This window comes from Rhinocladiella mackenziei (assembly GCF_000835555.1).
Source record: "Rhinocladiella mackenziei CBS 650.93 unplaced genomic scaffold supercont1.9, whole genome shotgun sequence".
NCBI classification, from domain to species: domain Eukaryota; kingdom Fungi; phylum Ascomycota; class Eurotiomycetes; order Chaetothyriales; family Herpotrichiellaceae; genus Rhinocladiella; species Rhinocladiella mackenziei.
In genome coordinates this window covers 10,108-36,261 of record NW_013550596.1, presented here as the reverse complement: position 1 = coordinate 36,261, position 26,154 = coordinate 10,108, and the positions used below count along the sequence as shown (strand labels likewise).

General features: G+C 47.7%; 6 protein-coding genes across 6 annotated transcripts; 3 read left to right on the top strand and 3 right to left on the bottom strand.

The window, feature by feature from the left end:
• Window positions 1-2,415: 2,415 nt before the first annotated feature.
• Window positions 2,416-3,435, bottom strand: Z518_10221 (uncharacterized protein; the record flags this gene model as incomplete). Its single annotated transcript, XM_013411766.1, has 1 exon — window positions 2,416-3,435. One exon carries the CDS (start codon window positions 3,433-3,435, stop codon window positions 2,416-2,418), a length of 1,020 nt encoding a protein of 339 aa, XP_013267220.1.
• Window positions 3,436-5,603: 2,168 nt separating this feature from the next.
• Window positions 5,604-8,024, top strand: Z518_10220 (uncharacterized protein; the record flags this gene model as incomplete). The annotated part of the gene is made up of 1 exon (XM_013411765.1): window positions 5,604-8,024. The coding sequence occupies one exon, from the start codon at window positions 5,604-5,606 to the stop codon at window positions 8,022-8,024; it is 2,421 nt and encodes an 806-aa protein (XP_013267219.1).
• Window positions 8,025-13,595: 5,571 nt separating this feature from the next.
• On the bottom strand, window positions 13,596-14,132 carry Z518_10219 (uncharacterized protein; the record flags this gene model as incomplete). The annotated part of the gene is made up of 1 exon (XM_013411764.1): window positions 13,596-14,132. The coding sequence occupies one exon, from the start codon at window positions 14,130-14,132 to the stop codon at window positions 13,596-13,598; it is 537 nt and encodes a 178-aa protein (XP_013267218.1).
• A 102-nt stretch (window positions 14,133-14,234) lies between these two features.
• On the bottom strand, window positions 14,235-16,068 carry Z518_10218 (uncharacterized protein; the record flags this gene model as incomplete). The annotated part of the gene is made up of 4 exons (XM_013411763.1): window positions 14,235-14,984; window positions 15,031-15,401; window positions 15,447-15,718; window positions 15,782-16,068. 4 exons carry the CDS (start codon window positions 16,066-16,068, stop codon window positions 14,235-14,237), a joined length of 1,680 nt encoding a protein of 559 aa, XP_013267217.1.
• A 1,294-nt stretch (window positions 16,069-17,362) lies between these two features.
• On the top strand, window positions 17,363-17,632 carry Z518_10217 (uncharacterized protein; the record flags this gene model as incomplete). Its single annotated transcript, XM_013411762.1, has 1 exon — window positions 17,363-17,632. One exon carries the CDS (start codon window positions 17,363-17,365, stop codon window positions 17,630-17,632), a length of 270 nt encoding a protein of 89 aa, XP_013267216.1.
• A 5,277-nt stretch (window positions 17,633-22,909) lies between these two features.
• Z518_10216 (uncharacterized protein) lies at window positions 22,910-25,374 on the top strand (the record flags this gene model as incomplete). The annotated part of the gene is made up of 5 exons (XM_013411761.1): window positions 22,910-23,189; window positions 23,239-23,277; window positions 23,406-24,148; window positions 24,197-24,420; window positions 24,474-25,374. The coding sequence occupies 5 exons, from the start codon at window positions 22,910-22,912 to the stop codon at window positions 25,372-25,374; spliced, it is 2,187 nt and encodes a 728-aa protein (XP_013267215.1).
• Window positions 25,375-26,154: the final 780 nt, after the last annotated feature.

Genomic DNA, 26,154 nt, shown 5'->3' with positions numbered 1-26,154 from the left:
CTGCAGCCTCAATGGCCACTTTCTTTGTCGGCGACCCCTGGCAAGCCCTGAAAGACCCCGACCGCGTCGATCGCCAATCGAAATTCCGGCGTTTACAGCACCTCCAGCATTAACAGGAGGTAGAGGCAAGAGAATGCACACTCACACTGCGAGATACAACGAGGCAAAAGAGCATGGATTCATTCAAGACTCACAGGGAAGCTCGCAGGGCGTCAGGACAGCCCTGAAGGGGTCGGCAGCGAGGTCACGAGGCGGCAGGAGGACTACAGAGGCGACAGACAGGCCACACAGGTGGCAGAGAGGGTCTGACACGCCACAACCCCAAAAAAGAGTGCAAAAAGGCGTGGAAAGGCGAATGCAAAGGACTCCATTAAAAGGGGTCAACGAAAGAACATCAAAAAGCGCCAACTATGTGAGGGAGGCCAGGTGGATGGAAAGGTACTTCAAATCCCTAGGAAAATGGGGGGTTCTCAGGTACCTTTCCATCATGCGGACAACACTCGCACAACTAGGCCCGATTGGTGTTTAGTGATGTCGCTGTGGTACGCGAGTCGCTGTGGGTTGTCGCTCTCCCGAGACATTCCCCAAACTTCTTTCCATTGAAAGAAATTGCTCTGTTCTTCCTCAATTAGAGGGTGGCATTGAGCCTGTCTATAATCTATCTGACGAGTGTACGTCATCATTGCTGCCTGTCAATGGTGATACAGTCTGGTGAGCGAGCGTTGCAAAATAACCCGATTAGTCGTGAACGATAAGCCATCAATTGTTCAACACTTACTCATCAGCTGTTGAACAATTGGTGACCTATTATCCACAGTAGACCAACTCGTTCTGCGACACTCGCTCATTAGGCTATATCACCATGAATAGGCCACAGCGTTAACGTACACTGTGTAGATAGATATATAGATGGGCTCTATCCTACACTCGTCAGGAGAGCCAGAGCATTCATTCAAATTCAGATCTCATGAAAAACCATCCCCATCGGATCCAATCGGTGGACCATATGGCCGTGGTAGGACTATCTCGATTCTGCAACACCGGATCCTCACTCACATCACCTTGTTGTGAATTTCAGGCGGTGGATGTCATGGGGCGCCAAGACCCCATGCCAAGAACATGTATATAGCATGCGTTGCGCTATTCGACTTCCAAGCGTGGAAGTCGATGTCGCCCCTGCACCTATATAGATAGATAGGTATCCTTTTGACGTCTTTACAGCCCGCTGGCGAGCCTGCCCCTGACAGTGGAGGCATGTATTATTAAACCTCTATCTATGAGAACAAAGAAGAGATATGTCAAACTTCTTGTGCAACTTGAGATGAAGGAGTGCTCTGTTCTCTGTCTACTTGTCGAGGCCCTGAGGCTCCTTTTATAGGCATGCGAATGCCACATCGTTGCACAGAGCAACCATCTGTAACGTCGTCGTCTATGGAAACCTCTCGTCTTGTCAAACTTATGGTACAACTTGAGTTGAAAGAGTGCTCTGTTCTCTATCAAGTTGAGGTCCTGCCTCGCATGTTTATATAGACAAAGATTGTCACCATCTTTCTGTGTCTCCGTGTTCAGCTCGTAGACGAAACCCTTGTCCAGCTGAACATTCATTGCCACGCTGAAATCGTTGCCCCATATCGTCTCACAGTTCAACAGCTATTGTCCAACAACTCGTTATTTCGGAGGGCTTGTCTCAACATAGTCGAGCTCGAATTCCCACACCGCCTTCGCAAGAAAACATAGGCAACCTATCAAATCCACGGCCAGTGAGCTCTATGTATCCAATTGGGGATATTGGATCGGCTCATGGATACTAATACATGCTGGCGATCTTCCGATATTGCCATTTCACGGGATATGGAATAATGCTGTGCCATACAAGCACATTCGAAAAAACTTCTAAGCAAATATCAAATGAATGACCAGGAAGGTGGAAAGTACGACCTAGTGGCCAGAAGATCTGACCCTAGAGTCGTCTGGTGAAAGTGGTCATTCCTTTAGCCTGGATTTCTTGGAGGTTTCCCATAATCCCAAGGCTTCTTGCATCCTTTGGGGCGATCTTTGCACCTTTTGCCGCCATATCTCTTATCTGGTCGAAAGGGTTGCTTCACAGGTTCGGCCAGACTGGTAGTTCGGTCCCAGGGCAATGGATTATCAGAATCAAGGTGACCCTGGTTGGGGATTAGGCTGACAATTGCAGTCGGCATTTTCCATGATGCCCTTGCACTATTTCCGCTCCGCTTCAATACCCGCACCTCCTGCTCAGACTTCTTGTTCTGTCGATGGTAACTTATTTGACTCTACATCACCCTAGACGGTGGGAATGGACTCAGGATTTTGTGGCTCCTTTTGGCTTCGGAATGCTGTTATAGCACCACCATGATTTTTCCCAGCAAGGTTGTTGAATCCTGGTCTCCGACACTACTTAACGCATTTCCAGAAACCATTCGCCCACAACGACAGGTCCATTGCACTAAGGACGATGTCGCCTTCTGGAGGCACTGGGGGCCGGAGAAAGATTTTCTGAAATTCCAGGATCATGGGTGCCCCTGTCACCGCATATGATGGAGTAGTACCTGGCAGAACAACGACGGTTGGTGGAGCAGTGTTGGCTTGTTGAATGGGCTGTCCAGGAGTCTGATTTTGCGTAATGGCGATATGCTGCACTTTTGTCGGGAGTACTGAATTCGGACTCGAAGATGCTCTGGTGACCGGCCGATTTGGAGGAAGCGGACAAAGGCACCACTTCTCCACACGTAGCTCCTTCTTGGCTGGCCTGACTGAGATGATGATCACAAGTTTGACGTCTCCTCTTGATTTCTCAAGCCACCATGCTGCATCACATCTCAACCGAGGGAGCGATTCGGAGAGGCCAGACTCAAAAACAATTGTGGGCCAATCGCTTTTGCTCTCTCTGGAGTCAGGCTTAAATGCTCCGTCCGCCTCCTTAGAGGAGCGAGTGCTGGAGAATCTCCCGGCGCCGAGAGGAACGAGGGCTTCCTCCGGTATGCCCATTCTGCCAAGTGCGCGATCCAATTTCTTAGCTAGGCTAAGGTGGGGCATTTCGTGCACCACTGAGGGCATCAACTTGATAACTAGTAGATCAGAGTCGACGTAGTAGCTCATTCGAGTATCTTTCCCTATGGCGTCACGCTGACGGTCCATCTTTGTAAGGTCCCGTTTTGTGACTCCACGGAATACGAGGTACTGCTGATTCGTACCAGCAGTCTGCAACTCAGCACACTGTGACCTGATTTGCTCTTGCAGAGCTTCGATCCCCATATACTGATGGACATAGATGTTTCCTAGTCCTTCCATAGGCGACATCTCCATGGGCAAAGTCATCTCTGACGTTGTCTCTGACTCGCTCGTACTTGAAGAAGACCGGGACATAGGTGCGGATGTAGATGGGTCATCGTTGGATGCGAGAAGTGCAGCCATGTTAAGGTTCGAGGGGGCAAGTGTGGGCCAGAGGGTGTAGTGTTGGAGAGAAGCTGCTTGAAGAAGCGGGCGTGCTCTAAGCCGAGGAGAGATGATCAAAGCTTGACGTAGCCGCTTAGGAGAGAGGTAGAGAATGGAAGTAGATGTACGGCTGACTTCTTGAAAGAAAGAACGTGCCTCGTAGAGGTGAGTGTGAGGGTTACTTTATGAGTTGGGAGGTGTGGCAAGGGAGAGGCTATAGAACATGTCACGATCTTGGCATCGCCAAGACCGATGCTGTGTTTGCCCTGCTTTGGCTGCGACCGGGAAGAACGACAGAGTAGATAGAGCAGAAGGCGACTAACGCGACCAATAGGTCGCAATCCTTTGTCAGTTTCCGAGCGCAACATGAGCATGTATACAACGTTCCATTATCGTAGCAGAGCGTAAGCGTAGCGTTGTGCAGTACGTGATTACGCCAAGACTGTCGCGTCGACTAATCACGTAAGCGCGTAGCTTGGCATTGTCACGTGAGGTTGAAAGCCACCGCCATCGGATCCAATCCGTGGACCACATGGCCCCTCGGGGAGGGCGCCCTACTCGATGGAAGTCGATATTCTCGATATCGAGATGGTCCATGGATCGGATCCAGTCTATGGACCACCGCCATCGGCCGGCAGCCGAATAACTTATCGATAAGCTAGACTAGAATAATCTAATCGCTTGGCTGACTTGAATAACTGAGAACACTGTGTACCACCGCCATCGGATCCAATCCGTGGACCATGTTGCCAGATAGGGCTGGGAACAGTGTATGGCGCTGGCCTCGATATCTAGGTGGTCATTGGATCAGGGTCCCCTGATATACCACCGCTGTCACGGGACCACATGCCAGGGATTACGTGCTCAGGGGTTCTTGTTGAACAATTGATAGCCTATCGTTCACGACTAACCGGGTTATTTTGCAACATGCGCTCATCAGACTGTATCACCATTGACAGGCAAAAATGGTGACATACACTCGTTAGATATTTAGAGACGCTCGATGCCACCCTCTGACCGAACTCAATCAGAGCATTCTTTCAATGAAGAGAAATTTGACAGTTCTTCAACACTTCCTGCGTAGCATCCTATCTTAACTCTCTTCGTGCTACGTCTTGGACCTAGAACTAGATGTTAACGGGAATACATTGATTGAATCTGTTGGATGACGAGAGGTCTCCATGGGCAACAACGTTACAGATGGTTGCTCTGTGCAACAGTGTAGCATTCGTGTGTCTATAAAAGGAGCCTCAACACCTCGATAGGTAGATAGGGAACAGAGCGCTCCTTCATCTCAAGTTGCACGAGAAGTTCGACAGAATCCTCGCACTAGAACCCTCACAACCGCCATCGGATCCAATTCGTGGACCACGTTGGCGGGGTAGGAGCGGGGCTGTACACCACCTTTTGTTATTCTATACACCGGCTACAACAACCCCGCAGAACACCACAAACACTACTCAAAAGACTCGTATTTTTGCTATATTGTATGCAGAAATATCAGCTAATACGCAAATGTCTTTTCAGCTTTCAAATCGCCCATATACGCTTGCAGAATGGTGGTAAAATAAGTGCTATTCTGGCGTATTTGGTCCACCCTTTCGAAAGTGGCACGTCGTACCATTTAGCGTGCGAAACGCAACTTTTCCCCACCACTCTCTTTACCTTACAATAACGTAGAAAAATCGAAGTTTTTGGTCGATCCAATTCAAAAAGTTACACAGTAGCTATAGTCACAGAATTTCTAGAGCACTCGTCGTTGAGATTTCGGCAACAAGCTGGCGCAGGAGTCCCTTGGCACGTAATTCTTGGCATTTGGTCCCGTGACAAAAATCCATTACGGTATTTGTTGCCTAGGCAACGGCAGCTTTGGACATCAGTCAAACGCGCCACTGCCGATAACATGTCTCACTAGTTTGGCACCATACAAAAGGCACACCACACCCCCAACTGCGGCCATAGGTAAGACTCGAACTTTTGAATTGCAAAGACAAATGCTAAATATGGCATCCAGACAGAACTCCGACCAACTTCGCATCGAGATCTCGATATCTCATTCAAAACGCCACCGAACGCGTGTAATACCTTCCCTTGAAGCCTCTCTAGAGAGCCTCCATCGAAGAGGAGGGTTACCACCTGACGGGAATATGGCCTCGCCAGAGAAGGAATCACGCGTCGTGCCTATCTCCCAGACGCCTAAGAAGACAACAACCAAAAGCAGTGTCCCCAATGAGACGCCCCAGAAGGCAGTAAATTCTGTCCCCCACAACGATACTCAAACTCATCGCTTACCCGTTTTCATCTCTAACCTTGGCTGCATGACACACGTGGAGGACACAAAGGTCTCCATTTTTGAGAAACTTCATAATAAGATGTCCAAGAACGCAAAGTTCACCGAAACCCAAATTAAGAGGGCAGAAGAGACACTCAAGACATCCAACGAATGGAAGAAATGGCGGTCGGATATGGTCTCAAAGAGCTCGGGAATAATTTCTCAGAATATATTTTTCCGCATGCTTCAGAAAGCTCAAGAGGTCCTTCAAACACAATCGACGGCAAAGACGCGACAGGCTCAGAATGTCTTCATTAATATCGGAACAAGGGTGCCCAAGTCCGGGATTAGTAATGAGGAGTACGCAGAAGGCCTGAAGCTTTTCAAACCCGACTTAGCTAGTATTGCCATCGATGTCAACGAGGAAAATGTGAGGTTTTGCGATATGAAGACAACCTGGGAACTCAAGAAATCGGCCGACCAGACATATGCACAATCCCAAATACAACTCTCTCTTTTGAGATGCAACCAAGTGTTCCGAGACGACCCATTTCGTCACTTCATATACTCCATCTACGTCGCCGGCAGGACATTGCGTCTCTATCAACTGAACAGAGGGCAGGTGCTGTGTTATGAAAGTGGGCTTAATATCGAGCAGAATACATTGGGTTTTCTGCGCTTCGTCAACTGGCTCATGCTGGCCAGTGACGACGCCCAGGGCTTAGCAAAGGAACCTTCTGCAATCGGTCGAAGAGCCATCAGCTTCACTCCTGCCGGATGTAAGATACCATCGCCACTCGTGCGTGTGGGTGTCGACATGGTCACGACACGCGGCACTACGGTATGGCCTGTTAAAATGCAGAAACCGAAGCCAAAAAAGAAAAAATCAAGAAAGTCGCAGACTAAAAAGGAGACAGAGAACTCACCTCCAGAAGATGACGGTCTTGCAGCGCTGAAAATGGCCTGGGTCTACGAGGCGCGCACGAGTGAAGCTGATATCCTTAGTGAACTTAGCGATATCGAGGAACTACCAAAGCTTTTTGAGTGGAAAGACGGACCTTTAACCACCGCGTTTGACGTTCTACCGGAGGCAAAACATTCCAGACAATATCTCAAAATGGGACCGAACTATCAATATATGGAGGTGACACACACCACGTCCTCCGTCATGGCAAACCAGACCCAGAATAAAGAGGCTGAGAAAGGCTTGTTCATGCCGGAAGTGAACGAGACCGCTGCCAAGTCAGCCGATAAGCCTTCATATACGAGAAGGCAGCGATGGTACCTGGAAGAGTACTGCGGCGTTTCTGTGGATACCACACCGCATGGACTTTCACAACATCAATACCGCAATCCTCGAGATGTTACTGAACTTGAGCGTATAAAGGCTCTACGTTCTGCTGTACGTGCCATTCGGAAAATGTTTTGCAGGGATCGACCCATTATACACCGAGATATTTCTCCAGCGAATATTATGGTGACGTCGCCAGATATGCTGAACGGGGAGGGCGCCCCTCCGCCCGGACGGCTGATTGACCTCGACATGGCTTGCGTATATGGAGACCCCCATTCCGGAGCTCCCTGGCGCACTGGCACTTACCTCTATATGGCAATCAATATTCTGATGGGGAAACACTCTCGGCACAACCCATGGCATGACATTGAGAGTGTCTTTTGGGTTCTGCTCTTTGGAGAGCTGAATCGGACTCCTGAAGGTGCGAAGGAACTAAAGCGCATTGCTTCCGCTGGGGCATCCCATCCCGCAGAAGTCGAAAAAGGCGTAGGATTAGGGTTCAGAAAAATGGGTATCGTTGTGGAGATCTGGGATACATGGATGGGCGACGAACGATTGCGTCTCTTCGGAAAGACTTCATTCCCAGTTATCCGGCTCATGCATCGACTGAGGGTCGAACTGTTTGGATTCCACGAACAAAAGGAGCCAGATCGTCTAGCAACCTTGATAGACGTCGTTGCCGCGGCAAATGAACCCATAGTCACCTCTACGAGATACCACGCGCTCAGATTTGCTGTTCCTGACGAGAAAATTTGGGAGGAGGCTGAGGACGAAGTTGAGAAAGTAGAAACAGGCATCGAAGGGCTTAGCTTGGAGGAAAAGGCCGACAAGACTGGTCAGGACAAAAGCAATAATTCTGCCGATAAAGAAGGCGTCGGGGAGTCGGAGAAAGACCTAGCTATCGAGAGGCTTAAGCAGGCAGTTTCCACGATCACAAAGCGCATTGATGGGTGGTTTGTTGAGTGTATTGAGGACCTGGAAAAAGCTGAGCAGCAAGAGTAGTCCATGAGCGAAGCTCCATGAAATTTTTCAATCAGAAAGGCTAGGCCCAAATAGGCAGAGACAATTTGCATCTCATAACTCGTTGAGAGCGTTTTCGTCCCTTGAAGAGGTGTATCGATTTGAATGCTGAAAAGATATATGTCTACTAAATGAGTATGTCTGCACACGATCTAGCAAAAATTTGAGCCTCTTAGATAGTGTTTGTGGCGTTTTGTGGGGGTATTGTAGCTGGTGTACAGAATAACAAAAAGTGGTGTACAGGACGCCAAGGCTTGTGAAGACCTTGGGGGGCCTTGTAGGCTTCGTGCACGCTTCGACCAGTCCTCCGTAAAATCACAGCGTTCTTTGCCGACCTAGCACCTACAAAAATCACAACAAACAGCCTGCAGCGCTTCAACTCGACTAACAGCCAAACAGCACGAGATGTCGCTGCTGCTTCCACCCAACGTACCACAAGTTGGAGTGTAGACTATACATTCTCAATCTGAATACGCCGCCGCTCGCCATACTTCGTTTTCTCCTCCTTCACTTCTTTGGCAGTTGCTCCTGCTAATACAACGCTACCAATATCTCGCGCTCGATTATCACCGTTAGCCCGATCGCCGTATCTGCAAGCTCCGTATCTACCCTTAGCCGCATCTCCTCTTCTTGTTCTCGCACGCTCCCTCTCTAATTTTAGACGAACCATTGCACGCTTGTTTAGGACTCCCCTGCAGCCCCGTCAACCTCTCAAAGTTTGAGAACTCACTGTACACTGAAAGCCTGACCTGATTCTGCCTGCGGTTGCTCCACCTGCGACATCTTGTCATACTTCGTGAATTGAAAGAGTGCTCTGGCTCTCCTAATGAGTGTAGGATAGAGCCCATGTCTATCTAACGAGCGTACGTCACCATTGCTGCCTGTCAATGGTGATATAGCCTATTGAGCGAGTGTTGCAAAATATCCTAGCCTGTCATAAATGATTGGCTGGATATGCGCGCTGAACAAGGAATTGGCCGCCGCCATGTTTATTCTGGATGAAGAACATGAGATGATAGCAGGACAAGATTCACATGGTCATGGCAGCTACGTGTTGGGTCTCATCCACCAGCATAATGTGGTGATTGGTTGTATGCCAAAAGGGGGTGCATGGGTTAGTTCTTGCAGCCAATGTGGCAAAGGACATGGCAAGCACGTTCCCTGGCTCCGAATAGACCTGATGGTTAGCGTTGGTAGCGGCATTCATGACCTCTCCAAGGGAATCGACATTTGCTTGGGGGATATTGTGGTGAACAAACCCGAGAAAACTTGGGAAGACGTGAGGTGGTGAAGATGCTGGCGAATGTCGGGGCAGATGTTAATCCTCAACGAGGATACTACGGCAACGCACGGCAATGGGCATTGGAAGGTCGCCATGAGTATGTGGGATTGCTGTAGCTGCTCAGGGAAGACACATGAACTACTGGTACGCCAGCGTGAGGAGAAGAGGGATAATGAGCATTATCATGAACCGGCGAAGCTCTCACATCTGTCAATAAGCTCGCGTTGGTCCATATTAGCGAGTACATATGTTGGCAGTGACGCTGACATCACGGTCAGGATTCAACATGCAGTAAACATTGATGCTGATGCTCGCCGACGAAGACGGGGAGCGTGGCGGAGAGATCTGAGTCAACGAAGATCTCCACAATATCATCCAATGGTATGACGAGAGAATTGCTCGTATCGACGAGCAGCAGAGACGACATCGAGGACGGAAGAACGACAACTTTTCGAGGCTCGAACTTGAGCGGAAGGGAGAAAGCGCCGACGGGCACAGGAGCAGGCCTGAAGATCTGGATACGTCATGCCCATAGCACTCAATTCCTTAATTCGAACTCATTCTAGAGATTGCTATCAGAGTGCCAAACGAGGATGTAACAACGATACTAACGAAGGGTGTAGGGAGAGGGATCATAAATCGTTGCGAGTACACAAGGTAGGGTGTGGAATGGCAATATACTGAAACCTGTCTATCTATCTAGGGATTCGAAGGCTCTTCTTATACCTTTCGAGCCCCCTTACCTCTGTGATGGCTGGGAATTCGTGGCGTGATATTTGGGTGTCACAGAGGATAGAGGGCATCCGGGCCCCTAGTAGCAGCAATGTGCAGTCGGGCCCAATGCTTTAGAGATAACCTGCGTAAACAATTAGGGGCATCAGGGTATCGTTATTCTATGTCTATAAAGTGCGGCTTAAATAGTATGTTAGGACGGTCTTAGAACATTGTTACTACCATACTCGAGCAATCGACTTTTAAGAAGAGGGGTAGTGTCAAACTGGGTGCAACTCGAGATGTCTCGAATACTCTGTTCTCTATCTACTTGTCGAGGCATTGAGGCTTCTTTTATAGACGTGCGGATACTACGTCGTTACTCAGAGCAACCATCAGCAAAGTCGTCGTCTATGGAAACCTCTCACCAGTGTTTCAGCTGTAAAGCCTATACACAATAGCCCTTTGTTCAACAGCTCCTCAAATGAGTGTGAGATAGAGCCCATCTATATATCTACGAGGTGTATGCTGGCGCTGTTGCCTGCTAGTGGTGTTGGACACCAGGAGGTGTATGTTACAGAATGGTTTGGTTTACCATAATCGATAGGTTACCATTTGTTCAACAGCTTCGTAACCGAGAGTGAACGGACGAGCTTCAGCATCGACATGATCCTTGGATTGGATCCGATGGGTTGTGGTATTTCATCGGATCCAATCTGTGAACCACATAGACAGGCTCTCCTAATCACACTCGATATGCTTCGTAACTAAGCGTGAACGGACAAGCCTCGACGTCGATATGATCCATGGATTGGATCCGATGGGTCGTGATATTTCATCGGATCCAATCCGTGGACCACCTAGACAAGCCATACTGATCATACGCGACATGGCTCGTAACCGAGCGTTAACGGACGAACCTCAATATCGCGATGATCCACGGATTGGATCTAATGACTGTGATCTTTCATCGGATCCGATCCATGAACCATGTAGCCGGGGGGGCACCCTACTAGATAAATATCGACCTCTTCGATATCGATATGATCCATGTATCGGATCTGTCAGGGCGGAGACGTATGAGGATGAAGATCTGACAATGATATTACTATCCAATGCAGTATGAAGTACAAGACGAGAGACAAACAACATGAAAGCAGTGCGAGGCTATCCTAGATACTCATAGCCTTGTGGTGTAGTCGCGCCACAAGGCTCCCGCGCAGGCATACAAGGCTATCGACAGCCACAGTGGGTCCATAGCAGGCACCAATAGTCAACGAATAGGTACCTGGCAGACCTCGATGACCCTGCCTGGTTGTGCCGTAACACACCTATTCTGGAGGATCAGAAAGTCCGTTGAACAAAGTCAATCACGCTTCGTATCGCCACTACGACGAACATCGGAAGCCCTGAAACTAGATACCGCTCGCCTGAAGTGTGTCGAACCATTCGGCGTGGCGCCCTGGCAACCACGATCTCGTATCTATTTTCACGAATGAGAAAAAGTGGAGGAGCTGGCGAGTCGAGCGAGTCTAGAGCACACCATGTTCACGGATGCGTCGTGTCGACAGGGAAGAGTTGGTATCGGGGTGGCGCATTTATCATCGACAGCACCTAATATGATCAACAGAACCATGGGATCGCCCTCGACGTTAAGTGTATATCACGGTGAACTGGTGGCTATTCGGGAAGCATGCCAGTTTGTGGACGCGCTATGGCTAGGTCACGACATTTACCCCAAAAAGGCAGTGGCCATATTTGGCAACAGTGTTGAACGATGTGTAGCGACATTCTCAGCTATGCAAGGATCTCATCTATGGAGCTGAGCACGGAGACACCGAAAGGTGGCAACAATCTTTCTATATATATATATATACGTAAGCCATGACCTCAATTTGATAGAAAACAGAGCACTCCTTCAATTCAATTTGTATAAGAAGTTTGACAAACAGTCAGTCCGCGCTTCGTGTGCTAGCGAAACCGCGACAACAGAGTGGACAAGCGATCGTGCGAGACATCTTATTGCGACTTCAGCGGTTCTCCTAGCGTTGGGCATCACGGATGGTGTTTCGCGGGTCCATAGACATAGAGATACCTAGGCAGCGAATTAACACATAAGCACACGCAGAAAGCGACAGAACTAGATTGAGACATTCTTTTAACTACTATGGTAAAGCTGGTTCGAAACTGGCTACGAGGGTTAATACGTGAAGTAGTTAGATCGCGCTTTACCAGGCACGTACACACGACGAATCTATGTACGGTCTGAAACGCGAAGAAGCTTAGATCGTGGCGCAGCTATGTACGGGGAAAAGTCGTCTCAATAGTACCCTTTATAGTATTAGCGCGACAGACTCGAAGTTGTATTGTAAAGGTGATGAACGGTTTAGCACTTGAGTGCCTGTCATGCAGAAAGGAGGTCGTCGTCAAAGTCGTTAAGCAACCACGCACAAAGCTCCAATTACTTCATTCCTCTATGCGCTGTCTCTTTTCTTTCTACATGTATCTCCTTTTTTTAAAAACTACCAAGAAACCATATTTGCTTAGCCCTTACATAATTAATCCATGCACGTAGCGCCCCGCCACAGTATGAATAGTGCCAACGACCGGAAACAGTACGACGCTTTCCCATTGACAGGCAACAGCGCCAGTGTACACCTCGTAGATAGATATATAGATGGGCTCTATCTCACACTCATTTGAGGAGCCCAGAGCATTCAATACATCTCGAGTTGCACCCAGTTTGACACCTTCAAACAGCAACTACAAGATGGTGCGATGTAAGACCCAAATATCACGCACGAATTCCCAGCCATCGCAGAAGTGTCAGGAAGGAGCCTGGACGCCGAAAATGAAGAGCCTTAGATAAATAGACAGGTTTCGGTACATTACTATTCCACACCCTACCTTGTGCACCCACAACGATTTATGATCCCTCTCCTTATACCCCTAGTAACAGATCCTTACCCTTCGTTGGTATCGTTGTTATAATCGAGGCCTGCTAGGTGCCTGCGTGGGAGCCTTGTGGCATGACTACGCCATAAGGCTATAAGTATCTAGGATAGCATCGTACTGCTTTCATGTTGTTTGTCTCTCGTCTTGTGCTTTATAGTGTATTAGATAGTAATATCATTGTCAGATCTCCATCCTCGTTCTATATAGTACGTCTCCACCCTGACAACATTCGAGCAAAGGGTTGACGCCGACGATGGGCTGCTCGCTAAACTGTCCTTGTAATCATTGTTGTCAACTTCAGGCAGTGGAAGCATTGAATTGATTGTAGTTATTCTATCAGGGCAGAGAGAGAGAAATATAATTCAGATCCTTCTACTCTGATTATCAAACATCGGAATGTTTCCATGGTTGATTTTATCAGTCAAGGCCTTATATTACAACAATCATGTCAAACCTCGAGCGAAAGTTGTCTTCGCCAGAAGATTTTCTCTCCAGTACCAAACCGTCGACATAGTAGCGCCAGGACCAATAGTGAGACTGCCTATCGCGATGAGAGCGGAGGCCTTTCTCGTATCGACGAATGTTCGACCCATTCGCTTCAAATCTTAGGCTGCCATACATAGCCAGCCATACATGGCAGCATAGAAGCCCCAGAAGTCTGCCAAGAAGAGAGCTCGGAGTCCCTCGCCAAATGCCTTTGGCTGCGCGGTAAAGTCGGGCCAGAAGACGGACATCAAGCTCAGGTTGGGCGAAGATACAATTTTAGCAAGGGAATAGATATGTAACAATACACTCAGTATACCGCTAACAATGTAGAGGTTCTGAAGAATCGGCACGTCCGGGAAGGGGTCTGCGGCTTTTCCAGAGACCTGCTTGAGATTGTGTCTTTTGACATAGACATACCCCAGAACGCTGCAGATAAACGGAACAAACATTGGCGATGGTTGCCACAATGACTCGAATGCTTGGATTGTATACGGGTCCTTCCAGGGTATAAATATAAGTATTGTCGGTAAGGTGAAGCCAATCATGACCGCCCGCATTAAGGAGTTAGCGAATTGAATGGGAACCTCTCGATTGAGCGGCCACCAATACGTTTCAGGCTTAGAGACGTATGTGTAGGCAGCATAGTAGATTGGCATGCAGATTCCGACGCCGGCCCATTAAACAAGTGTAAACCAGATAGTTATTCTGGCAAACAAGGTGAGTCAGGTAGCCAAACAAGAGGGTTTTTGAATCAATACTTACAAGGCTACTAGTGTCAGCGCATTGCGCTTCCGATATGCCTCGACAGACCACACTGTGATCGACTGAACGAGCATTCCGAGAAAGTACATCTGCAAAGTGCTGAAATTCGGGTCCCAGTTATTCAAGCCTGGCATGTACGCTGCTGCTAGGAATACAAGATAGTTGTCGATGGGCGCGATGCCGATATAATTGTGCTTGAGGGGAAAACTCGGGTCGTACGAGAATTTTCCAGTTTTCAAAATGGCTTCAATGTGGGCGCCGAGGCCATAATGAACAGACCAAATCCACATACCATAGTGAACTAGTGCGGCAATTGTTAGATAGAATCCGATGAAGTACCACTTCTTAATGCCTCGAGGGACTGGGGCACTCAGAAGTTCGTCCTTGTAAGGCACGAGCCTTGGAACTGGTGTCAACTTGGGGGTGTTCAGCTTTTCAGCAAGCGGCATGTTGCGGGAAAAATTGAAGGTAACGTCTTCAGTGTCCGTCATTGGCAACAAGTAGAACGCCGCGAATTCATGAAGCTGCGTGTCGAGTAGCTCTGTTCGCTGCTGTTCGTGCGAATAGCATGTAAGAGTGACGGCTCTTGCTTGTCGGATTGCCCGAGTCGTGGCAAACGCGCGCTCGATCTGTTCCAACGTTGGCTTTTCACCTCGCGACTTGTTGGCTACGTCGCGAATGGCGTTAACAAGAGCAGCCGCTGACTCAATAGCAGCATTTCCGCCATGACCTGCGATTGGATGGAACTGGATTGTCAGCATAAGCCGGGGCTCAGATGTTGCACATCCATACCTTATGAGCGGCATCGCCAATGGTGATGATACGCTTGAAGTACCACTGTCTGAAGACATATTCTTGCAGTGGCACCAAAGCCAACGAGATCTTCCGTTCCACGAGCGTTTTGAATTTCAACGTCGGAGTAATGTTGTCATTTGCTCGCATGGCCAGTAGATTTTTCTCATCTTCCTTTGTATAAACCGGAATATCGTCGCCGTAGGCTCGCTGGACCAGCTTGTAGAAATAGAACCAATACACACGACCCTCAGGGCCTCCATTAACTATATAGAATTCGTGCTTTCTAAATACCGAGTTTGAAGCTCCTGGTTCAATACCCTCGCAAGGGTTTGAAATTCCGAAGATGCATCCATAATCGCAAGGGACGCCTTATCCAAATCAGTTCGGGCCAATGCAGGGATAGTCAAACTCACAAGAATGTTCATCGGATGGAATCCACCCGGGGCGTGTTTCACTTGCTATCCTCCACATTTCTCCTCTTACAGTGGAATGAATGCCATCTGCCCCCACCAGGATATCACCATGATAGGTCGAGTTGTCCGAGGTTTTCACCATCACTCCATCCTCAGTAAGCTCGACTTTTTGGACTTGTTTCTTAGTGAGGACCTTCGTCTTGTCCTTGATTCCATCGTACAATACCTGAAGGACCATCTGGCGATCCAAAAATGTGATCGGATAGCCGTGACTAGATATTGTTAGATGTGGAACCTGTTCGTTTATCACGCAAGCTCATCTCTGATGCATCGACTCGTTCATGCCTCGAAATTCACATATGATGTTGCCTGTCTGATCACGGAAGTGGAACGAGTCTAAGGGAGGGTATAAGGCCAGAATCTTCTGATACAGACCAAGCTGGTCCAATATTCTGTTGCCGTGTGGCAGTATCCCGATACTTGCCCCCACTTGAGGTGCTATATCCGGATACGATTCAAGAACAACAAAGTCGATATTGTAGAGTTGCAGCATGTTGGCCAGAGTGAGGCCTGTGATGCTGCCACCGGCAATCACCACCTTGAAATCGCTCTTGGCCATCATCCTTATCAGTTTGTGCCTTGAATGGTTATCTCATGGGAGGAAAAAGAGCTGGAAGTGATAGACTCTCAAGAAGAAGGATAGAACTGTCTTATATCTCTACCTTGGTTAGATTCTAGTCTCTGCCTTAAACAGTGAGTCTCCTCAATCTCCGGCCGAGAGGAACGTCTGCCACGGTGATCTGCATCTTCTGGACGGTTTAATCACTCCCCAAACAAGTAGTGGCATGATCGAGGCTGGAGAATTATCTCGAGCTACTTACGTACTCGATGTGAAAGACCCTCGGTGTGCATATCCGGACGTGTGCAGGCCCTCTGGAAAAGTATCCCGAAAGGAAATACAGCCGATCCAGATCTTCGGCGCGGGGAGACCTGGCAGCTGCGGCGCCTGCAGGCTTCTCAACGAGCCGAGACAAGCCGAGGCCCTTACTGCACGGATATTGAGACTAGATCTAGTGTCGAGACGAAGAGATTTAACGCCCAAGTTAAGACAGACGTTTCTCGAAGGCATTAGCTAAAGGATCGTATAGGTTTTGAAGCAATATATTGCGTGCTGGTGATGCTAGTCGTCGTTAAATTTATCGATCTTGTCGTCGGCGGGAATTTTCGGAGTCAAAGGCTAAACCCTTTTCGATAATTATCTCGAGTTTTGGAGTTAACTAAAATTAGCTAAGTCCCTTGTGGAAATGTTAACATATTACTACGTGCGCTAAACCACAGCAAGGGGGTGCTGAACAACGTGCGCAACGATACGATCAAACAGGGCTGCGTGCCATTTGTTTCCTCTTCCCCTCCGCTATCTCATGAATCTACTTCCACCGATCTCCCTCTTCTAACTACAACAAGTCTTCCTTCGACATCGATTACATTACATGACCATAACAGTTTCGATGATATAAACCTCTCACGACACCTTCCACCTTCGAGCCCTTCACCTCCTAGTTTTCCACCAAGTCCTCCACTCGATCCTGTAACGGTTAATACTGAGATACCTAACAACGACGATTCTTCCGCACGAACGCCTTCATTTCATACTCGAGTCGATCCCCGTCTTCGAGTATACTGCTTCCACCCATCCACCTAAAGAAGATGACACGGTGACGGTAGTGCAGTCGCACGAGAGGGCGACTAATGACGATGTCGCCGTTCACCTTAATTGAGTGGAATATATTACTCGACGATTAGCGGGTTCACTCGCGGCATTTCCAGACTGTTGCGTCGATTGTCATGCTCAGAAAAAGGAGGAACATCAAATACAATTCGAGAAGCATGTCAGTCTCGCCGAGTATCTCGACGCGATGGTCGATCGATGTCCTGATATTCTCGGATCAACACGAATAGCGACACGTCAAGATGATTTAGTGCACAAAGTCGATGCGAGAACACGACGAGAGATGTTCTCCGGTCTCGTTTCGGACGACTCGGTACACGAGCCGCCTCACCTATGCCTCGAGGCTGATGAACGAGTGTCGAGTTCTGCGGGGATTCATTTCGACGAAGACAACGTCACGGGATTCTCGAGCGATCTGGCCGTGGCCAAAGCGGGCATTCGATGGCATCCGACTTAAATGCCGATCTCCGACCTTCAGTCCAGTCTTCATCTTCATCCACGCCGAGTTTCGTATTTCGACGAAGCTGGTCACTTGCATCGAGTTCGTGGGCCAGTTCATCAGATTCCGCATTACACTTTCGGTCGTTTAGCGGGTTTCGAAGATATCTCGCTCTACTTCCTCTTCCCTTATTTAAGTATGATGAAATCTACAGGAAGTTATTCCCATCAAATCTTGTCTCTTCTAGTGTTTTAACTCGAGAAGATTACGTTGAAGTGGACCAGAAGAAGGTAGTTCATGGACTGGATTTGATATTATAGCCCGTCTAGGTGGTCTACAGACTGGATCCGATGGCGTTGATCTTTCATCAGATCGAATACATGGATTATATCGATATCGAAGAGACGGACATTCATCGAGTAGAGTGCCCCCTTAGCCATCGGGACCATAGATCGAGTTCGACGAAAGATCATGGTGATTGAATCTAATTATGGACTATATGGATATCGAGGCTCGTCCATTAGCACTCTACACAAGCGATCTCGAGTGGAATCTAGTAAGGCTTGTCTAGATGGTCCACGAATTGGATTCGATGAAATGCCACGACTCATCGGATTTAATCTGTGGATCATGTCGACGCCGAGGCTTGTCGTTCACGCTCGGTTACAAGGTATGTCGAGTAGAGCTTACGTGGGTGGTCCACAGATTGGATCCGATGAAATACCACGACCCATCGAATCCAGTCCATAAATCATCTCGACAGCGAGGCTTGTCATTCACGCTCGGTTACGATACATCTCGAGTGCGATTAGTAGAGTGTTGGATAGAGACGAGAGGTTTACATAGAAGACGACGTTATAGACGGTTGCTCTGTGCAACGATGTAGCCTTCGCATGCCTATAAAAGGAGCCTCAGGGCCTCGACAAGTAGATAGAGAACAGAGCACTCCTTCATCTCAAGTTGCACAAGAAGTTTGACATCTCCAGAACCCCCAACTTCTATCTAGATTTGTCGCTTGAATATTAAACTGATATTGATATAAATGCTCTAAGTCGATTCACTTCGACATGCTCTATCCAATTATATAAAAAAGGTTGAAAAAATTCAATATTCGTTCATGCCGTTACAAGGGGAGACGGCACGTTAGAGGGCCTTATGGATAGGGCCAGGTAGACACGCACATAGGTCTAGAAAGTCGCCGGAGCATTAGTGAGCCCGAAAGGCATTCCGACCTATTCGAATTTTCCTTCTCTCGTATTGAAGGCTGCCTTTTCCCGATCGTTCGCTGCGATTCGTATTTGATAGTATCCTTGCGTAAGATCCAACTTTGTTAGAAAGGGGCCTGTTTAATAAGAAGGAAGCATTCCTGAATTCATGGCAGTGGTGTACCGTTTTTCCTTGTAACCGCGTTTAACACTCTAAAATCGATACACACTCGCCATTTCCTGCCGGGTTTCTTCACGAAGAGGAACGGGAAAGCCCCAAGAGCTCGTAGATTCCTGTATCAACCCTTGTTGAAGCATTCGTCGAATCTGACGTGACTGTTATTTAATGTGAATTAGCGATAAGGGGTACGTATTAATATTGATTGGGGTGGCGTCTTCTGTGTCGATTGTATATTCGTAATCCCTCGTAGGCGGGAGTTCCGCAGGCAATTCCCCTCAAAATACGAAGGAAAAGTTCCGAAGAAGCTCTTGAATGCAAGGATCGCTTCGTACGACAGGAGGTAGGGAACCTGGAGTTATTCTAAAGGTTCACTGCTGGATCTGCTGTACCCTTTCGTATATTGTAGACAAAGCTTTCCGTCCCTTTCTGCTGTAGTAAGTCTAAGTAAATGAGGTCGGCAGCATAATCGTGAACATCGCGTCCTCCCTAAACGGTGGCATTCCATGTTTCTTTTAGGTGGAGTTGTTCGTTCGGATCTCGGAAAGTGCATCGTAACCAAGCGCAATAATCCGCAAATGAGTGGATTCGGTGGGAGAAGAGCCGATGCATTCGCCCCGTAAGGAAGGAAGAGCATTGTCGAACTTTCCCCTGTTCACTTGCCCATTGGTTGCGAGCCTCGTAAAAGGTGACCCCGTTAGCAAGGTCCCGTAAATGATCGTCAATTTTGCCATCAGAGCGGTCTCCATCGTAACTCTTAGGCTCCTTTGGTTTAGGGCCTCCACCACGGGTGTTAACGTTCGCGGGGTTAGACTGCGTTGCGAGGCCTTGTAACCTCGGTGCAAGTTGAGCGATAACGTCGTGGGTAGATCGTTGACCTTCCGCTAATGCTTGAAGGATATAGTTCTAGTCAAAAGCTTGAGAGTCCCCCACGACTAGAAGGTAATAGGATGTAATAGGCCGTAACTATAAGGAGCGATGAGAGGTGGGTCGAATACTTGGGTTTATAGAGGCGCCACTTCCTTTATGTACCTCGGCCTATAATTATTGGAGCGACTAGAGGCGTCTCCACTTCGGCGATTTAAATCGGTTACCGACAACTCGGTAACGTCACTTCGGTTTTGACGAGCCACGACTAGATCCGAGTGCTGTTCGGTTTTCGAATAATTGACCGACGTCGCCGACTATGTTTGTTCCGGAGGTAGCGACGCTTTGAGAGGGGGAAACCGTCCTCTCGCCCAGTATCGTGAGCTTTCAGTAATCGTAGAGAAGCGATCGTTGTGTTTCTCAACAATATAGAAGAAGACGTATTGTTTCAGGAAGCGTCGCAGGAAGGACCATAGGGAGCGCAGCCCTAAGTCTACAGCCTCGGGGCCTCGCGATTATGTTCAAGGAATTGCAACTAGTAGTAATGTTAAAATAACGAGGGAAACTATTGGTAGCTAACTAAGTGAGGGCGTGCCGAAGGCCGCTTTTATTCCCAGTTACTAGCGACTTGGCATATTTCACACGTGCTCTCTATAAGTTAGTGCCAAGCCAACTTCCCCACGTACTAATATCAAGAAAGCATATTACGTAATTAGCCAACACCGTTGACATTATCCAGACTGTACTCATGCCTGTGCTATAGCCTGCGGCTGCCTACAGCTGTCTGCAGCTGCCTACGGCAGCCTAGACGAGTAACTGTGTATTTGAAGTCCGTCAAACTTCTTGAGATGAAGGAGCGCTCCGTTCCCTATCTACTTGTCGAGGTCCTGGGGCTCCTTTTATAGGCACAAGAATGCTACATCGTTACACAAAGCAACCATCTGTAACGTCGTCGCCTATGGAAACCTCTCGTCTCTATCCAACATAACAGCTGAAGAACCTCTGAATACGTAATCCTTGGCACGTGGTCCCGTGACATATTTCGTCGAATCCAATCCGTGAACCACCCAGACAAGCTCTATGTCAAACTTCCTTGTGCAACTTGAGCTGAAGGTTTCTTCATAGACCTGTGAATACCTCGTCGTCGCGCAGAGTAACCGCCAGTAAACGTCGTTGTCTATGGAAACCTCCCACCAGTGTTTCTGTTGAACAAAGGGCTATTGTGTACAGGCTCCACAGCTGAAACACTGGTGAGAGGTTTCCATAGACGACGACGTTACTGATGGTTGCTCTGTGTAACGACGTAGTATTCGCATGTCTATAAAAGAAGCCTCAATACCTCGACAAGTAGATAGAGAACAGAGCATTCAATACATCTTGAGTTACACCCAGTTTAACAGTTTCAATGGCAGAGCCTGTACATTATAGCCCCATGTTCAACAGTAGGGTTTGTCTAGTGGTCCACGGATTGGATCCGATGAAATATCACGACTCATCGGATCCAATTCATGGATCATCTCGATATCGAGGATCGTCCATTCATGCTCGGTTACGAAGCATATCGAGTGTGATTAGTAGAGCTTGTGTGAGTGGTCCACAGGCTGGATCCGATTGTGGTGATCCGGAAAATGTTTGATTCGTTGGGGGCTGAGTAGTTCACGGACTGGATCCGATAGCGATGCTGTGACATGTGGCGACGCCAAAGCTTATAAAGACCTTCGGAAGTGTTGTACGCTTCGAAAGTATATAGTCTGACGGTCCCCTGGACCCTTCGAAATAGGACAAGTCCTCCGTAAAATCATATCTCTTGTCTCACCGTCATCGGATCCAATCCGTGGACCACGTGGCCGGGAGGGCACCCTACTCGATAGAAGTCGATGTCGAGATGGACCACGTATCGGATCCAGTATGCGGACCAATGTTGAGATAATAGATGCAGAAATTGGATCCGACGGAGGGGGTCTCTTATCGGATCCAGTCTGTGGACTACCCACACACGCTCTTCTAATCGCACTCGAGATGCTTCGTAACCGAGCGTGAACGGACAAGCCGCGATATCGAGATGATTCATGGATTGGATCCGATTACCTTTGGAAAAAGAGGGGCTATCTAAACATCCAAATGAGATCTAAATCAATTTAAATTAAATCAAATTAAATTAATCCTAAATTCGAGGCTCGATTTGATTGATTTATTTATTTGTAAGCCTGCTTGAGACTATCTAAGGATGAATGAGTGATTTATATACACAGCTGTTGGATAGAGACGAGAGGTTTCCATAGACGACGACGTCACAGATGGTTGCTCTGTCCAACAATGTAGCATTCGCATATCTATAAAAGGAGCCCCAGGGCCTCGACAAGTAGATAGGGAACAGAGCACTCCTTCATCTCTAGTTGCACAAGAAAGTTTGACAACAGCTGTTACTCTAGGCAGCGCCATGTCTGCCTGCGTTGCCGTAGGTCATAGCAGGCTGCAATACAGGGATGGGGCAAGCACAGTCTGGACTATACCCTACAATATAGTTGGATCGTAGATAGATCGCCCGGTGTCTTCTGGAACTCGGCTTGGATGCTATCATATAGCCGACTGGTAACTAGGTGATGCACAATGTGTCGTATTGAGGGCTCTGTCTTTCTGTAGGAGGTCCTGCTATCTAGGTTCTCTATATACTTGTTCAATGAGTCGTCGAAATAGGCACACGCAGACAGGAGAAAGCACCAGCAGACTGAGGACCAACCTTACAGAATGATACAGTCACGTGGCCTGGAGCCTGACACTTTTCTACATAAACTACTCAATCTTCTCCCCATGTTTGTCCATCATCCTCGTTGTCACCGACAAGTTCTCTATCGTGCATACCATACTTGTTGCTTCCTCTACCCCCACAATCAGATCGAAGACTCTTGCCTCTACCATCGCGATCACTTGTCCCACGGCAGTTCGTGTGCGCTTATCTTGAGCGAGTTTGAACTTTCCATATCCTACGTGCGAGTCATTATATTATACCGTCTCCGTCGCTTGACCTTCTTCACGTCGATTATAATGAACGCTTCTAATCAGGAAGCTGGGCAAGGCCCGAAGAGAATCCCTACAATTCAAGAGATGAAAAGTTGGAACTATGAGCAATTGCTCGAATGGATCCAGCGAACACAACCAAACATTTTCTGCGATGACGAGGACGTTTTGACATTCAAAGCGGCAAAAATCAGGGGCTCTACCTTCTTGAATTATGCTGAGGATCTAGGCTTCTTTAGAGAAACTCGTCTGCCTCTTGGAGTCTATTGGACTCTTGCATCTCTTGCAAGTAAAGTCAGCAAACAGAGTAAGAGCAGACTATGGATACAACTTAAACACTAGCTAACAGTGTCAAGACGATCAACCGAACCAGACAGCCGATCAAAAGAGGAAATGTAATTACACCTTTAATGTACTATACGACAGCTAGCTAGTATCGTCACAGGGGATGAAACAGATTCATCTGAAGAGTCGCCCATTTCGTCAAAAAGACGTCAACATGAAGATGGGCTGACGCGAATAGCCATCGCAGCGAGTAAGCGAAGACAGGCCATCAAGAATATGTTTATACAAGTGAACGACGCTCCTGATCAGCATTCTGATTCCGTCGATCCTCTTCCTGGAGCTGTCGATAAACTTTCCGACCCCACATTAAATCACATACTCGACTTTCCGTTTGTCGGCACGATGCCAGAACGATTTAAAGAGCCCGATATAGCTGAAGGAAAGTGGCTATATATGGGGAGAACGATGTTCAAAGACTTTCTCCATGAGGTAAAGGAAGTGCGAAAGAGTCAGGTTTACCGAAGATGTTGGCTCTATGGAACCCATGGCTTTGGGAAGTCTCACCTTCTAGCCGCCCTCGTCTGCTACTTTGCTGCTCAAGATGAACGAGTCGTCTATCTACCGGATTGCCGATGCCTGCTCGATGACCCTGTTTCCTACGTCAAATCAGCAATGCTATTCGCCTGGGCCAGCGATTTCACCACCCAGAAGAAGATTATAGCTCTACGCACTGAAGTCCAGATCGAGGAATTCTTCGAGTATCAAGAAAACGTCATATTTGTCGTTGATCAGATGGATGCTTTAATGAGTGACAGCATTCCAAATAGGAAGATGGCCCTAACGTTATATAACTGGGTGATCCGTTTCGCTTCTTTCCATAAAGCAGTTCTCAGTTTCTCTGCCAATTGTACGACGAACTTCGAGGTGTTCGAACATCAGACTTCGTGCCATGTGGTACACGTCTATGGCGGTTTCAGTGAGGTAAGTGGCGTCAAATTTGTGTCATAACGAGGTTTCTAACTTTGTTAGACGGAAATGGAGCAGTGGTGGAAGCAGCATCAAGATATTAAATTGGGAGAGTATTCCCGGAATAAGGTTGAAGACGTTACAGGCTGCATCCCATTGCTCTTAAACCAATGCATAGTGAATAGGAAGTTTGATTTAACGGCCCCTAAATTGATCGAAATCTCTAACGAAGCTATGGCGTTTGTACAGCGATTCAAGTCCACTGTTACGAAGTTTGATTGGGAGTGGTATGTTCGTATATTCGACCGATTTGATGCTTAGTACATTTCTGACTTTTCAGGTATTGCAAGTACGCAAGGGGTTGCATTCGTAACCGGCGTGTACCACGTGGATGGACGGGACACATCGAACTGATCGACCATCGGTACTTTTATCACGATACGAAGGAAATTGGAAAATATACCTGCGGTTTAGTTCGTGACGCTGTAGCAAATCAGCTTCTCGAGTTGGATGATACATATATCGACATTAACTTTCTGGCCTCATTACGCCATTTTATTGACAATCGATCTGTCGTCGAGTTTATGGTGGAATACGCCGTCTTGGCATCCATTCGATCAAAAGGTTTAAAGGATTGCGAGGGCTGTAACAAGCGCATGGACTTAAAATTCCTCACGGAGCCAGAGGACATTGAGTTCGATATCCGCGACCAGCCAGTACTTTATCGCCCCCGACAGGTTAATTACAAGGCGATAGATGGAATGATTGTCTTGATTAAGACCCCCAAAAAACCCGCTAAGGGGAAAAAGCCGAAATTGCTCATTTTCCCCATTCAGATCACAGTGGCAAAGAATCACACGAAGTCTCGTCCAACATTCTTACAAAAATACCGCGAGTGGGCCAAGGAGCAACTACCGAAGTTTGATATTGAACTAGAATTCCTCTGGATCACCCCAGATAAGCACGATGTTATACAACAGCCGCCTCATTCACCGTGGCCTGGACATCGAGAGCGTTATATTTCTTTGAGGGATGTTAGTATGGACATCTGGACTAAGTATCAAAGAGCGGAGAAAGCCAGAGAAAAGAAAGAAAACGATAAAAAGGGAGAAGCCCAAGAAGAAGAAACTGGAGAAGAAGAGGAGCAATCCGAAGGAGAAGAAGCGAATAAAGAAGTCGAAGAAGACCAAAGCGGTAAACTCGTGACACGAGCTAGAGCGAGGCGATCCAGAGCGCGCTAGCGGATGCTGGACGCTGTTGGCTAAGTTCATCGCAGCAGATGGGAGAAGTGAAGGATGCAGGAATGATCGGAAGGTCACTGATTTCGCTTTCGTGGTCAATGTCGTAATCTCTTAAGGATTTTGGGCCGCCTCAGCTCGCGCATAGCCATCGACTCGCGGTGAAGAGCATTGATGATTTGTTTTCATGGTTGTGGGAGTAGAAGGACGGGATCACAAGCCATATCGAATACTCTTTCGACATAGCTACTACGCCGTTACGACGGCTCGAGGTCAAGCTCGTACTCGAATATAGCGATAAGAGCTCAGAAAGTCATTCATTCGAAGTCACTGGATGATTCCATATCCTCAAAATATCGGATTTATGCGGAAAGATAAAGATACCAAACACTTTGTGTGGTGGCCGAGTTATCGTTCTGGACTCCATGCGACAATCTTTGTCTATATAAACATTCGAGGCAGGGCCTCAATTTGATAGAGAACAGAGCACTCCTTCAACTCATATTGTACCAAAAGTTTGACATCTTCCAATCTAGCTTAGTCGTTAGTGTTGTGACTGACAAATAGATCATGGAAACGTTCCGGTGCTTTGAAATCAGATAAATGTTCTGAGAAGAGGATTCGAAGTATATGTATCCTTTCTTCGTCCTCATAGATAGAGGTTTAAAAAAATATAACATGCTTTCACTGCTTAAAATTTACAACGGTTAGCAACTCTGCCCCGGAGTAGGGTGCTGTGAATGTTCGGGGTTAAAGATATAATCAATATATTCAAGCTAGCAT